General features: G+C 39.5%; 1 protein-coding gene across 1 annotated transcript in view; it reads right to left on the reverse strand.

Annotated features, from left to right (window-relative positions):
- The window catches only part of gask1b (golgi associated kinase 1B), a 47,784-nt gene that overhangs the window by 14,510 nt on the left and 17,720 nt on the right, over window positions 1–15,554 (reverse strand). Inside the window, exon 2 of the mRNA XM_069926224.1 lies at window positions 5,668–5,882. Within this exon, the coding sequence (XP_069782325.1) occupies window positions 5,668–5,882 (215 nt within the window). The remainder of the gene's footprint in view (window positions 1–5,667; window positions 5,883–15,554) is intronic.

The following is a 15,554-nucleotide window of genomic DNA, read 5'->3' on the forward strand; positions in this document are numbered from 1 at the left end:
CTTATAATTTAAGAGCTAAATATGATATATTTTGTAAAATATGGAGCCCATATTTACAAACTGTTGGTATGAAAATTTCAATTAATCTCATATATATATATGGTCTCTCTATATATATTTATATGTTTAAAAGTATCAGAAAATGAAGTCCTCCTGTTGTGGTTTTCTTGTCCCTCCTTTTTTTTTCTTTTTTTCTTCTTTTTTCTTTTTTTTTAATTTGTAGGGGTTTGGGGAGGGGGTCGGGGGGAATTCATAGGAGGTTTTTCTTTCTATTTTATTTCTTTACTCCTTTTTTATAAAAAAAACCACATGCATTTGGATTAAGTTTGAAATATGTTTACTAAGTGGTTTTATTTTAAATAAAGTATTAAAAAAGTATCTGAGGAAGATTATATGAATATTTAATAAAACGTTAATGGTCATTTATCATGCATTACCAATGCACATCACAGTTTTTTTTCTGTAAAGAAAGCTGTATTCAAGGTTCAAGTTGTGTATCTTCAATATGCACATTAACCTTGGGACAAATCTGTTTTTCCCACACCCAAAATAAATTAACTTACCACTAATTATTGATTCTTTTGAATCCTGCTTAATTTCACCCCCCACCCCACCCCTCCAAAATATAATACAGCAGATTTCATATAGCATGAATTTGATGTGAAGACTCTCCAAATGCAGCTGTAGGGAAAGGAACAACAGTTTTTATCCATCTTAAAATTTCATGCACCAATCTGTGAATTGACTGTATTGGAAAACCTTTTTTTTCAGTCAGTCCTTTGTGTTATGATTCTCAAAAACAGTCTGAGAAACAACTCTATCTCAAATATTCTTCTCGCCAGTCAAACATTTAACTCAGTAGAACCTCACTCCCTTAACAACACATCGAAAAAGAAAAGCTCACATTTATGATACATACATGTCTGACTCCTTGGCATCGTAAATCAAAAGGAAAGAGTTCACTGAAGCATTTCATTTATTCTCAATACATAAAGTCTAATGTAGAAATAATGCAATAATACCCTCACTTTCAAGATCAATATCTGCAAGAAATCTAGACCACCCGAGAATCCAGATTTCTTTACAACTCTTAGCTTTTGTGTGTATTGCATGTGTGCATGTATTGTGTAAGCACCACAGATGTACTGCCTGAAAATCATGAAAATTAAAAAATCTGGACCAACCCAATTTCCGAGCCCTCCAGATTTTAGGATTTTTACTGTACTCATTAATGACCTCACCAACTTCCTTTGGTTCCATACATAAATTCTCTCCTTTCTCCTTGCATGCACACACACACACACACACACACACACACACACACACACACACACACACACACACACACACACACACACACACACACACACACACACATACACACACACACACACACACACACACACACACACACACACTCTGATACAGGTTAATCTTAATCTGTCATCTGCCCTTAAGACCTTTTCCCAGAATTCTGCAGGGTCCTTTGAATACTCTTGGCAAACTGTAATCTGGCTATCTTTTCTGTGGCTAACTAGTGGTTTGCATCTTGCATTGTAGCCTCTGTATTTCTTATCATGAAGTCTTCTGCAGACAGTAGTCAGGGACATATCCAGATTTATCTCCTGAAGAATGTGTCTGATTGTTGGACATACATTTGGGAATTTTCCTTCATTATGATGAGAATGCTTCTGTCATCACAGTGGGCGACTTCCTTGGAATACCAGTCCTTTGTAATTACTGAGCTCACCAGTATGCTCTTTCTTCTTAAAATGATGTTGTCTAATCCTAAGGTTTGTGTGATGTCTCTTACTGTTTTAGTCTTGTTAGTTTTAGCCTCATCATGGCTTCTTTGACTTCATTGTCACAACTTTAGTCCTCATATTGAAAGTGGCAACTACACACACTCCAAGGGTGATCAAAGGCTTAGAAGCAAGCCTAGCTCTCTTATATCTGCATCAATGAAGCAATTAAACCTATCTGAGTAATCACGAACACCGGTGAAGCCAAATGTCCCAAATATTATGGTGCCCTGAATTGAGGGGATCATGGATAAAAAGTGCTGTAATTTCTATATGGTCAAACCAAAATGTACACAAATCACCTTGTACAAAATCTGGAACATGCACTTTAATTACATGTGAATCATTTGATTTTAAATTTAAAACTGTGGAGCACAGTGGCATATAATACTGCTTCGATTAGCGCTCACGCCTTATCCATAACTCTCCTAAAGCCTAATGAATTATGATCGCTGCTTCCAAAATATTTCCCCACTGAGAGCCCAATCATCTAGCTTGGCATATTCCCCAATTTAGGGTCTATTATGGCCCTTCCTTAGTTGTACAATCAAGAAATTCAATTTCACAAATAGTTCCACTGGCTGAAGTGATCAGAATGCCAAGTTTAAGAATCATCCAGCTGATTAATCGAGAAATGGCGAAGGGTTTCTCACTGGGTTAATTACCCACCGAAAGTTTCCTGTCATTTTAGCCCTATTTCTGATACCCGTGAGTTTTAATTTTAATATGATTTCTTCTCATCAGAATTTATTTTTTGCCAAAAAAGGCAAGTTGGATTCCTGATCTATAAAGGTCAGGAAAGGGTGCTGAACCATGAAAGGCAAGAAATGTTCATTAATGGAATACATTGCACAGATTTCCACTCTGAATGTGCCTGAAATGGCCACGTTTACTGTTTCTTGTTGCATTACACATTTGCTAGTTGTCAGGAAGGAGATCTTATGCAACCAATTTACTTTTTTTTATCTACTTCATTGCCCATTTGGGAATGCAGAAAGTTATCTTGTTCTCATTCCTTCAAATCTCAGGGATACAAATATAGAAGAGGTTGGATGAGCTATTTTAATCTGCAGTACCTGCTCAAACCAGTGGGAAGTTAAAATTGCCTGGATCACATACTCCCTGGAGCCAAAGGCAACTGCATTGCACTTAAGCAGAGTACTAAGTAGATGCACTAACTTACCATGCAGGAGTCAAATAGATGACATGGATTTTGCACAAAATGTTTACTGAATAGCTGAGTAATGCTACGAGTTTAACAGAAGAATAACCAATTAAATAAAAGCATTGGAGCTAGAAGTCTAAAGGTTTTGATTTATTGCTAGTTTTTACCTGATTTGTGAAAAGGGAGAAATTGGAGGATTCATCCCAGGCATCAGTAAACTGAAATATCAACACTTTGCTGAACACAATGTGATTCTATAGTTTTAACCATATAACCATATACAGCACAGAACAGGCCAGTTTGGCCCTACTAGTCCATGCCAGAACGAATCCCCATCCTCCTAGTCCCACTGACCAGCACCTGGTCCATACCCCTCCAATCCTCTCCCCTCCATGTAATTATCCAGTCTTTCCTTAAATGTAAATAATGTCCTTGCTTCAACCACCTCTCCAAGATAAATCACACCATTCCAGAAATTCAAATTCTCCATGCATTGGGCTTACACAGATGACCTGTGCTTGCAACAGATATGCGTGCATGTACAGTTATAGTGGCAGGATCAGGGTTGGAAAATGAATTTATTGTCATATATACTGAACAATGTACATATGCACTGAAATTCTTACTTGCTCCAACCAAACAAGTTTTTCATAAAGGGAGAAAAATACTACGATAGCTTAGATTAAATTAAATAAAAAGGAAATAATACATGCAAAATATAAATAATCAATATTCAAAGTAACCACATGTACAGAAGAAAAAAATGTAGTGTTACAATAAACACCAGATTTTACATTCAATTGCCAGTTTTTCCAATTAAATTCAGTCACATAACACCTAAAACTGTGTACCATGCATTAGATGAATATGTCATAGATCAGGGAGTCAGCAGAGTTTGAATAGAATATGGATAATAGAGTTAGGTTCAAGATACAACAGACAAAAATCCTTGTTTAACAAAGCAAATATTCCAGTGGGTTTGTACCACCCTCTCATTGTAATTTGGAATCCAATTGGACCAATGGGATGAATGAGTCCTCCGTTTGTTGTAAAATGCTCAGATAAATCAGTCTGGGACTTTATATTTCTATTTATCTTAGGCAACAAATCATTCATTTGATTAAAAAAAGGTTAAAAATTTAGTCACAAAGGAAGATTTTCATGAATAAAATCATGAATCTATTTCTTTCAAGCTGCCAGTAGAATTTTCTCAGTGGTAACCTGATCTCCTGACATAGCTTTGGCACCACCTCATTGATACAGCCGGCAGATAATTATGTTTCTCTGAACTTTTAATTGATCTTCATTGAAGTTATGGTACATTATGATTGATGATATTGAGAGAATCTCCATGGATTATACAGGTAACATATGATTGCTGTGCTAACTCCAGGAATTATCATGGCAGTTGCACATTCTCCTTATAACTGCATGGGTTTCCTCATGGTGGTCCAATTTCCTCCCATAGCACAAAGACATGCTGGTGAGTGGCAGAATCTGGGAGGTGTTGAAGGAAATGTGCAGAAATTTGAAAAAAGGAATTAACATAGGATTATCGAAGATGGATGGTTAATGGTCAATGCGACTCAGTGGGCTGAAAAGTCTGTTTCCATGCTTTGGGCTGAATGGCCTGTTTCAAGCTTTATTGCCCTGTGGCTCTGTAACTCCGAGAATTTGTTACCCCCTTCTTTGCTGAGAGTGGAATAGTTTTGGGCTCCTTCTCTAAGGAATGATGTGCTGGAGGTTCACGAGAATGATCCCAGGAATTACAAGGTTATCATAGGTCGAGCATTTGATAGCTCTGAGACTATACTTACTGGAGTTTAGAAGAATGAGGGGAGGGGGAATCTCATTGAAGCCTATCGATTACTGAAAGACCAGAATCAAGTGGATGTGGATAGGATGTTTCCTAAGGTGGGGAAGTCTGGTCCAGAGGGCACAGCCTCAGAATACAAAAATATCCTATTAGAACATATCCCATTTAAAACATACCAGGGGTGTAGGTCAATTGGGTGTAAAATGGGCAGCACAGACTTGTGGGCCAAAATGGTCTGCTACTGTGCTGAATCTCCAAATTTTAAAAATTTAAATGTAAATTTTAAAAAAACAGTGATGAGGAGGGTGGTGAATCTGTGGAATTCATTGCCGCGGATGGCTGTGGACGCCAAGCCATTGGATCTATTTAAAACAGAGGTAGATAGGTTATTGATATGGAAGGGAATCAAAGGTTTTTGGAAAAAGGCAGTAAAATGTGGTTGAAAAGGATTTAAAATCAGGTGGGGTGGACTTGATGGGCTGAATGGCCTAATTCTGCTCTTATGTCTTCTGATATGGTTGGCATCTTGGTCAGTTGGTGCTTGGCAGTTTAGCAGGAGATTTTTTTTTGGAACAATTTGTCTGGCTTAGGTATAGCTTGAGTGTTGCATTTCTTAGAGATCAGTTATTTTGCAAGACCTGAAGACCTACTGCAAAATGTAAGGACTCAAAAGTCTGATTTTCCATTTTTATATTATTGATGATTTCTGAAGAGTGATATCATTGGGCCCAGACAATTAAAAATTTTAAATGAGGATCTGAGGATGAAGTTGGTACATAGGTCAATGTATCGCTGACACATGTCCACTGTAAACAATGGCAGTTCTGAAGGGAGCAGAGATTCAACATAAAAAGACTGTATAAAACTCTGAAATTGTATCTTACCTGCAGGAGAAAATCAAAAAGAGCAAGCTTGCACCATTCATAGTGGTGAATATCTGTACATTTCCAGTCTGGCTTCGGAACTTTGCCACGGACCCAACACTTCCATTTTAGTAATCGCTGGTAAGACGTCCAATCCAGCTTGACTGTAGACTGAGTATCATTATCACCCATTAGCAAGGAGCTGTCCCAGAGAATAACAGGACGAGGTAAGCCATCTTTTGAAAAGAGAAAAGATAAACTTATAAAGCCAGAAAAAAATCTCTTCAGAGTCAAAAGTTCAGGCCGTTGAACTGTCATCAGAAATGCTGATGGGTTCTCGTGAAAGGTCGTTGATATTATCCTTTCATGTAAAGGTAGAGAAGGAAGCCATTTGACCCATCAAGAGCATTCCAGCCCCCTAATCAATACCATTAGTCCCATTATTCCTCTCTTTATTTCCCCTGTACTCCTGCAAAGTGTCTCACTCACACATGTCCATTAACTCCTCTGATTCTTTTTGTTTTAGATTCAAGATTATTTTATTGTCGTATAATAAAACAGAAAATGTGACAATACATTTACACAAAATTTCCTTTCATTACCATATGGCAGATTCGCTATTAGAAAAAATCGTCTGGTGCCCATTATAGTCAGAGAAAGAGAAGAAAAAGACAATTCCCCCCCCCCCCCCCAGGGTCACTGAATGTTCAGTGCTCCCACAACCTCCACAGCCACACAGCTTTCAGTCCAAAACGGTGATCTGAGCTCAAGACACACCTCTGACATGATCAGTAAGCCTCCTTCACCCTCCCCATCCTGGTTCTGATACCTGGTACCCCTTCAGCCTTTCTCGAGCCAGTCTCCATCGGACCACAGCCTGATGTGAGTCCTTTGATTGCAGTTGCCAGCAGCCTGCATCCTATGTGGGTAACTCGCCTTGAGTCACCAGCAGCTCACCGCCTGTGTCTTAGATTCCAGCAATGGTCCTCCACAAGGTCAGTGCTGCTGTTACACCAGCTTTGGTTGTGCTGTCATTTTTTTAACCTATGCTAAGGGATAATTCACAATTTATCGTGACAATAGATCATTCAAAATTCATATGATCCACACCTGATACTTTTCCTTTTTGATATTTCTAACTCCATAGGACAAATTTAAATTGTAAGTCCACAGGCTCTGTAGCTGTTTCTGCATCATCTACTCCTACTCTGCTCCTTGTAAAGACTACATCCTATTCTTCCAGCATTACCATTTTCATTGTACCTGCTCAGATACAAGGCATTTTTTTTTAAACTTTATTTATATACAAGGCATTTCATAACAATGCCTTTCATATGTTTTCCTTTACCCATTATGGTGGTTTTACCTCTACCATGGTTGACAGGGCTCTCAAATGTCTTCTCTGTTTCCTACACTTCTGTTCTTACCAGCTCCCCACTTCTCCTTTCAACCAGAATAAAGTTAGAAATTCCCTTCCCCTCACCTTCCACATTAAAATCTCCACATTCAGTAGAAAACAACTTCAAGGGGATTCCACCTTTAGGTCTATCTTCCCCTACCTTCCTCTTAAATATTCCAAAGGGTAAGTTCTCTCTGTGACTCCCTATTTCATTCTTCCATCCCCAACAATCATTTGGCAGCATGGTTTAACATAGCCATTATTAGTGACTGCTAGTGACCAGTGTCAAATCCAGTCCTGTCAGTAATAGATATTCTCCAGGTACTCCAGTTTCTTCCCACCCTCAAAATCACATGTGATTGGTAGGTTAATTAGGTGTAATTGAGGAGCACTGATATCAATGGGTTTCTATCGTAATTTATCGGTAATTTTTTTTTTAAATTTCTGCCATTCCTTATCCCATGGAACAACAGAAAATGCAATATCTGCTCCTTTACTTTTCCATTTCCTTCCTTCCTTACAGGGACTCAGACAAACCTTCCTGGTGCAGCAGTGATTCACTTGCATTCCTTCCAATACTGTGTCCTGCATCCGGTGGACACTTTACAGCAGAGAAATCTTTTGCAGAACAACTCCATTCAGTCTGCAAGGCAAAACTGAGCCTTTAGTTGTTTGTGGCTTTAATTCTCCTTCCCATGTTTACTCTGATTGTTCCGTGTTCATTTTTCTACCTTGCTTGAATGATGCCTAATGTAAACATAACAAACAGAATCTCATCTCCTGCCTCCAGACTTAATATTACATTTAACAATTTCAGATATCCTCCTTGTTTTACATCCTTGACAACATTTCTATCCTTGACAACCACCCTCCCCTTGCCTCCATACTATATCACAGACATTACTTATGTTCATTCCACCCTCCCCCTCTTTCCCTAAATTCAGATGCCCTAGTTTTCCTCATTTTTTTTTCCATTTCTGATAAAGAACTCTTAACCTGAAACATTAACTCTGTTTCTTTTTGCCGCTTAACCTGCTGAATGGGGGTCCCAGCATTTTCCGATCTAGTTTCAAATTCAAATACAGTTTTTTTGCTTTGGAAGCAAAACAGCATGAGACAAGTGGAAAAAGATATGATGATGTATCATACAACAAGATAGAAAAGCAAAAGTTACTTATCCCACCATAAGCACACTGACAGAAAACAGCAAGCTACAACCTGCCTTAAGATTTGGGAATGTATCTAAAGAATAAAATCATGAATCTACATCTGCCTGTGCCAAGTCATTAGCAAATCGATCTGTGGGAGTTACAGCACATTCATTAAACATGTCTTGCATTGGAAATGTTCCATCAAGTATGTCTTCACGGATATCCTTTTATGTTTTAGTTGTTTCACATTTCCTAATATATCAATCAAAGAACCAAAGGGCCAAAATTGATCATGGTAGTAACTCAGGATAACATCTGGAGATCAAAATGACATCTGTTGCACACTTGTTTATTTGTAGACAATTAACTTAACCCTAGTGGTTACAACAAAATTCTGATAAGTCAATGCTAAATTCCCTCTAAGGCCAATACATTCTTCCTCATCTACATTGCACAGAACTGTTCTATTACTTTGCCTGTGGACTGTCCAGATCTTTGCATTATGCATCTTTTTAACCTCTACTTATAAAGAGTAGCATTCAATTATAATTTTTGACTGTTTTCTGTATCTGAAAATGGAACCATGAGCCTCCAAATCTTCATTATCATCCGTTGCTAGATCTGGTCCATTTGTTCCGTATTACCGAAGGTGAAGACCTTTTTCCCACTCTTTTGCCTGATCAATTCATCGATGAATAGTTTTATTTTGCAATGTAATGCTTCTTTCTACACAATTTACAATAGAGCCAATTTTTTTTGTAATCTAAGCAAAAACGAGCAGCAGATGTTTGAAATCTGATATTAAAGCAGAAAATGCCTTCATGTTCAATCATCAAATTGATTTATAAATAGAGAAGCCACTTCCAGTTCACCACTTGTCACAACTAGCCCATTAGAATACCTTTCTATTATCCCTGGCCTCTGGTTCCTTCCTTTCAAAAGAATTTCCCAAGTGTGCCAATAAAATTTGCCTTCACATTTGTAAGTTTCAAACTTGGCCAAAAATTGCTTATAAAGGATTTCATGAATTCCCTTCGGGAAGTTTATGTAAACAACATCCAGAAACAACCTATGTTCTGTAGTATTCAAAAAGTTCATTCAAGGTAGGCTGGCATAATCTAACTTCCACACGTCTACTTATCATGCCAAATAGAAAATATGAATTATTACAGTATTTTCTATTTTCATCCCTCACTTTTCTTAAATAGTTTGAAAGGTGTGTACAATTTTCTGAGAGCAATTCATGAATCAAATGAACTTTAGAATTCAGGTTTACGCTACATTATTAACCATCAGCTTTAAATAGCTGGTAAGCAAACCATCACTCCTCAGTGTCATTACTTAATTAATCACTTTTGTTCTGTTTCTACTTACTGTTTCCATGCCTGAATTGATAATAGTTTCCTCTTTCTGTGCAGCTTGCTATTTCCTCCCTCCCCAGTAAATGCTAATGTAAAGTAGTAAGATATCTGATAGATCTTATGATTTAAAGTTAAAATATCACATTTTCTTCAGGAATCACAGCAAGTACTACAGGAAACACAGAGAGGTAGTAAGCAGATACAGCAAATAATTAGGAAGGCAAAAGAAATGTTGGCATCAATTTTAAGGGAGGTGCATATAAAAACAGAATTATAACTACAAGTGAGAACATACTTGCAATGCTGCATAGAGTTTTGATTTCCATCTTTACATAAGGATATACTTGCTTTAAAGACTTTCCCAATAAGTTCATTGGATTGATTTCTTAGATGACATGATTCTCTTACGAGGAAAAATTGCTTAAGATGGATCTGCACACCCTGGAATTCAGAAGAATGAGAGAGGATCTTGTTGAACCAGAGAGATTCTGACAAGGCTTAATGCAAATAATACTGAGATGTTTCCCTTGATGGGGGTACCAAGAACCATGGTACATTATTCAAGATAAAGGGACATCCATTTAAGACATAGATAGGAAGAGCTTCTCTCAAAAGATAGAAAATCTTGGACTCTCCAACCCAGAAATCTATCCACAGTTATAAAATATACAGTATTTAGTGCTGAAATATATTTTTGGACATAAGAATATCTAAGTAGAGATGAAAATTGCAAAGAGACTAATGATCAAATAGGAGTCAATTTTACTGAAAGATGATACAGGCTTGAGAAACTGTAGGGACTTGAGGGATTGAAGGAACTTGTGGGACTGTAGGAACAGCAGATTTTCAGGACTTCACCTTTTTTCAATATGTTAGAATCTCTATTTCAGTTTTATAAACTTTTGTTTTCCTTTCTATCTCCCTAGTCATCAGAATGTTGTATTTTCTCCTGGACCCTGCAGGGGTCCGAGGTGAGACGCTCAGCAGTGGAGAAAGAGGCCCAAGCCATTGTGGAAGCAGTGAGGCACTGGAGAAACTTTCTCACCTGTAAACGCTTCATCCTTGTCACAGATCAATGATCCGTGGTGTTCATGTTCGATAAGCAGAACAGGGAGAAGATAAAAAGTGATAAGATCTTGCGCTGGAGGATAGAATTGTCTACGTATAGCTGTGACATTCTATACTGCCCAGGGAGGCTCAACGAGCCCCCAGACGCATTGTCCAGAGGCACCTGTGCGGCGCTTAACCATATGTCCCAACTGCAAAGCTTGCACAATGAGCTGGGCCACCCAGGAGTTGTTAGGCTTTTCCACTTTATAAGGGCCCAAAACCTCCCATTCTCAGTAGAAGAGGTACGGATGGTAAGCAGGGGCTGCCCCATTTGTGTGGAGCACAAACCCCACACTAATAAAAGCTAACAGGCCTTTTGAGTGTCTCAACCTCAACTTTAAAGGCCCACTCCCTTCCTACGATAGGAATGTTTATTTCTTCAATGCCATTGATGAATACTCACACTTCCCCTTTGCTATTCCATGTCCCGACATCTCTGCAGCCACAATAATAAAGTGCCTGCAGTCCATCTTCAGCTTGTACGGGTACCCCAGCTACATACACATGGATAGGGATGCTGCCTTTATGCGCGCCGAGGTCCAGCAGTACCTGAGAGATAAGGGCATTGCGACCAGTTGCACTACAAGCTATAACATCAGGGGGAATGGACAGGTCACCATCTGGAAAACGGTCCTGCTGACCATAAAAGCAAAGGACCTATCGGTGGCAAGATGTGTTACCGGAGGCCCTGCATTCCATACACTCACTATTGTGTACTGCCACTAACATGACACATCATGACCGTATGTTTTCTTTCTCGAGGAAAGCCACGACAGGCACGGTGCTGCCTAGATAGCTGATGACACCAGGACCGGCGCCGCCTCCAGAAGCACTGCAGATACCACAGGACGGACCCTCTGGTGGAGCCCGTGGAAGTGAGGCATGCGAACCCTCACTACACATACGTCGCGTTCGGGGATGGACAGGAAATCTCAGTGGCCACCAGGGAATTCGCACCGACAGGAAGTGTGGGTGGCACAGGAGAGCTGCAGACCTCTACGGATTGGCAGGACGGGACAGCAGATGATACAGGAGAGCCACAGGGCCCGGCAGACCGGCAGGAATGCACTACAGATGACGTGGGTCACGGACCTCTACGAAGCAGCACGACGAGCAACGGACGAGCACACCCCCAATGACCAGTACACGGGCGGAAAGCCCTACCCCCCACAATATACCCTTGCCCAGGGCCAGGACCCTCAGGCTCTGTTACCCCTCTCCTCCCCTGCCCTGGCTCCCCAAAGGTCCAGAAGGAAGAGGAAACCTTGTCAGATATTGGACTTACGAAAGCATGGAAAGAGACGGGGTGGGGGGAGTCCCAATTTTTTATGGGGGGCTGAACCGCCTGGTGGTTATGGGCATTGTGCAGGGAGGTGGGACTAGAAAGGGGTGTTTGGTTTGGTGCGGACTAGAAGGGCCTAATGGCCTGTTTCCGTGCTGTAATTGTTATGTTATGTTATGTTATATATAAACCAGTGGAGACCCATCCCCCCCTTATTCTGGTCTAGGCTTGCATAGAGGCAAGACCTCAAGACTTAGCTGTATATATTAGTCGATTAAAACTTGCGTTTTACATGCACTCTGCTTTGTGCGATTTGATGCTCGTCGCCACCAGTAAGGCAAGGTTAGATAGATTTTTACATAGTAGGGGAATGAAGGAATATGGGGATAAGGCAGGCAAATGGAGATGAGCCTATCATCAGATCAGCCACAATCTCATTCAATGGCAGAGCAGGCTCATTGGGCCTGATGGCCTGCTCCTGTCCCTATTTCTTATGTTCTCCTAGAGGTGAGTGAATCTGCAGAATTCTCTGCCCAAGGAAACAAAAGAGGCTGCCCCATTAAATGTATTTAAGACACAGATAGATCGATTTTTAAAGAATAGGGGAATCAAGGATAATGAGGAGTAGGCAGGTAAGTGGAGATGAGCAGCGACCAGATCAGGCATAATCTTATTGAATGGTGGAGCAAGCTCTCCAGGCCAGATGGCCCACTCTTGCTCCTGTTTCTTATGTTCTGAATGTGAAATAAATCTTGACAAAGTTGATTTCAAGTCAGTAACAAAGAAGAAGTTCCTCCCTTCTTTCTATGGAACAATTAATTTAGTGAAAATTTTTGTAAGCTTTTACCTGCAATACTAGATGTGTTTGAACATGTCTGTATCATCAAATTGCTGTAGTATTTTGAAATTATATCCTGAGGCATGGAACAGCTTTTGAAAAATTCAAAATTCTGTATGGTATTACCACCCTAAGCTATACAAGCAATGCACACTCCAAGGCTAATTGCATTCAGTTCAGTATGTATTATTTAATTGTAACCTACATCTTTTAGGTGAGGTTTAAGAGATATTACATTGTTCTTCTTGTGGTGGCAACTTCAAATTAATTTTGAATCAATAATTGCTCTTTATTATGGATGGAATGGGGTTGGCTTTCAGAGTGGAGCAGGCATAAAGAATGGGAGTTCAGAGTAAGGTTGGGATTGTGGATTTTGACTGAACATGAAAATTTGGAAAATGTATTTTTGATTGCAAAAATCTTATTGTGAGGGAAAGATCATTTAGCCCAACTTGCATTTTAGGAGAAAATCTGGAGCAGGCCAAAAACCCACTCTGGTTCCCTGGCAGGGCAGGGAGTTGCCGCCTTTGATAAGTGGCACAGGAGAGCTTACTCATTGCTTGTTACAGATTCTTCCCATGCCTTTCCATTGGCGCATTCAGGCATAGGCTTCGTGACCATGTTTCACACCTGTTCACTCTTTGCCACCAGGGCTGAGCAGAAAGACTAAGACCAGTGGTTTTCAACCTTTTTCTTTCCACTCACAGACCTTTTTAAGTATCCCCTATGCCATAGGCCCTCTGTGATTAGTAAAGGATTGCTAATACCATTTTTGTTATGAAGGGAGTTTCATAATCACAATATCAACAGACTTCTTTTATCCAGGCTCCAACATTTGTGACAGAGGTCCACATATCTTCATTTGCATCACTTAAGGTGGTTCATTAGAATCTGGCAGGAATTCTCACAGCATATCGTCGATTCAGAAATCGTAAAATATTAAACTCTTATTTTACATTGTGAAATTGTTATTTTAAAGTAGTAATGCTGTCAGTCAATTCCATTCAACTTAATCAATATAGAATTTTCCCTCCACAAATATCAGGTCACTAAACATTCCGTGCCAGTAATTTCATGGGTCTTTCTTAATCTTTCCTCATAAGCTAACCTTTTCATTTCTGAAATCAGTCTGGTGACTCTCCACTCTGCCTCATCCAAAGCCATATATCCTTTCTCAGGTAAGGAAACCAGAACTGCACATGGTACTCCAAGTGTGGCCTCATCAGTACCCAGATGAGGCTGAACCTCGTTGCCCTTGGATTCAATCCCTCTCACGATGATGTTCGACGTCCCATTTGTTTCATTGTCCAAGGAAGTGCAATAAAGACATATTTTGTCGAAGTCATAGTTGATCCTTCCACATCTAAACCTCTTTCTTGTAATGATTTTTAATCGAATCCCATGGTTAATAAAAGGCAATTGTTGGAACTTCATAAAAGTGATAATACAGTGATGACATTACCATACTGAGATGAGACGGTGCATAAGCAGAACAGAGAATTTGCAACTTTTAAATCAAAACGAAAATGGAAAACAAAAAAAAACACTCCAGCTGGCAGAATCTGAAACAAAGTCAAAAATGATAGACTCCACCAATCAAGCAGTATCTGTGGGAAGAAAAAGCAGTCAACGTTTCAGGTCAGCGAGCCTTCCTTAGAGTAAAAGTGACACAACATGACCTAAAATTATAAGAATAAGAGAAATAGATAATGGAGTAACTTGTGAATTATACTACATTTGGAAAGATCATGGTTGATGCCCTTCATTGCTTTCGTCCCTCTATCACTTGGTTTCCAGAGATTCCAGAAATTAATGACTCTCAAAGGTGAAGAATTCCCAAGATTTATTATGGAGTGATAAAGTTGTCCATAACCTAAACCCTAAATTTTATTCCCCCAGCAAAATGGATTGCAAATGTTGGAATCTAGAGCGAAATTGAACAATCTGCTGTATGAATTCAGCATGTCAAGCAAAACAATTGTTCTGCCATGTGTTGGGCACCACCAGTTGCCCCAATGATCACAAGGACAAAAACTGAGGGGAATGATAGGCTTTATTTCACATAAGACTTGTTGGCCCGGGTCCAAGCTAGGGAAATGCAGGGAAGGGAGAGGTGACTCAACCTTTATGGCCTGGGTCACAGGGGAGGAGTCCAAGGAGGAGCCTAGGAGAGGATATCATCATGAGGGTGGGCCAGCCCGTGTCTGTACTGGCTAGTACATACCATAAACCATATCATTACACCATGTTTCCATTAATTTAAGTTGATGACTTTTGCCACCCAATGATTGGCTAAATGGCCAAAAGTTCTGCCCTTACTCTCTGCCTCCTTCTTGAATTCCATTGCAGTTTCTAAAAATCTGCTGGTATTGTTCCAGAACTTAGGGAACATCAGTAGGTGCTAACCAATGCATCTACTGAATTACTTCCAGTTAATCTGAATCAATCCTTTGAGAAGCCTGGCTGCAGGCTATCAAACCCATGGGATTATGCTCCAATTCTTCCTCATCTTTTTTTATTTATTTTCATTGCCTTCATTTTTTTATTCATATGAGTTAGTTCTCTGCTATTTCTAGAATGTTCTTTGGCTCTTTTACTGTAGACATAAACAAAATATTTGTTTAATGTCTCAGCTATTTCCTTCATTGTTATCACAATTTTTCCTGTCTCAGCCATTAAAGAACCCATGCTTATTTTTATTGAGCTCCCCTCTTACACATATGCAGAAGCGTTACATCTGTGTTTTTTTAAACTTCCTGCTAGTTCA

The sequence above is a fragment of the Narcine bancroftii genome, chromosome 3 (genome assembly GCF_036971445.1).
Source record: "Narcine bancroftii isolate sNarBan1 chromosome 3, sNarBan1.hap1, whole genome shotgun sequence".
NCBI lineage: Eukaryota > Metazoa > Chordata > Chondrichthyes > Torpediniformes > Narcinidae > Narcine > Narcine bancroftii.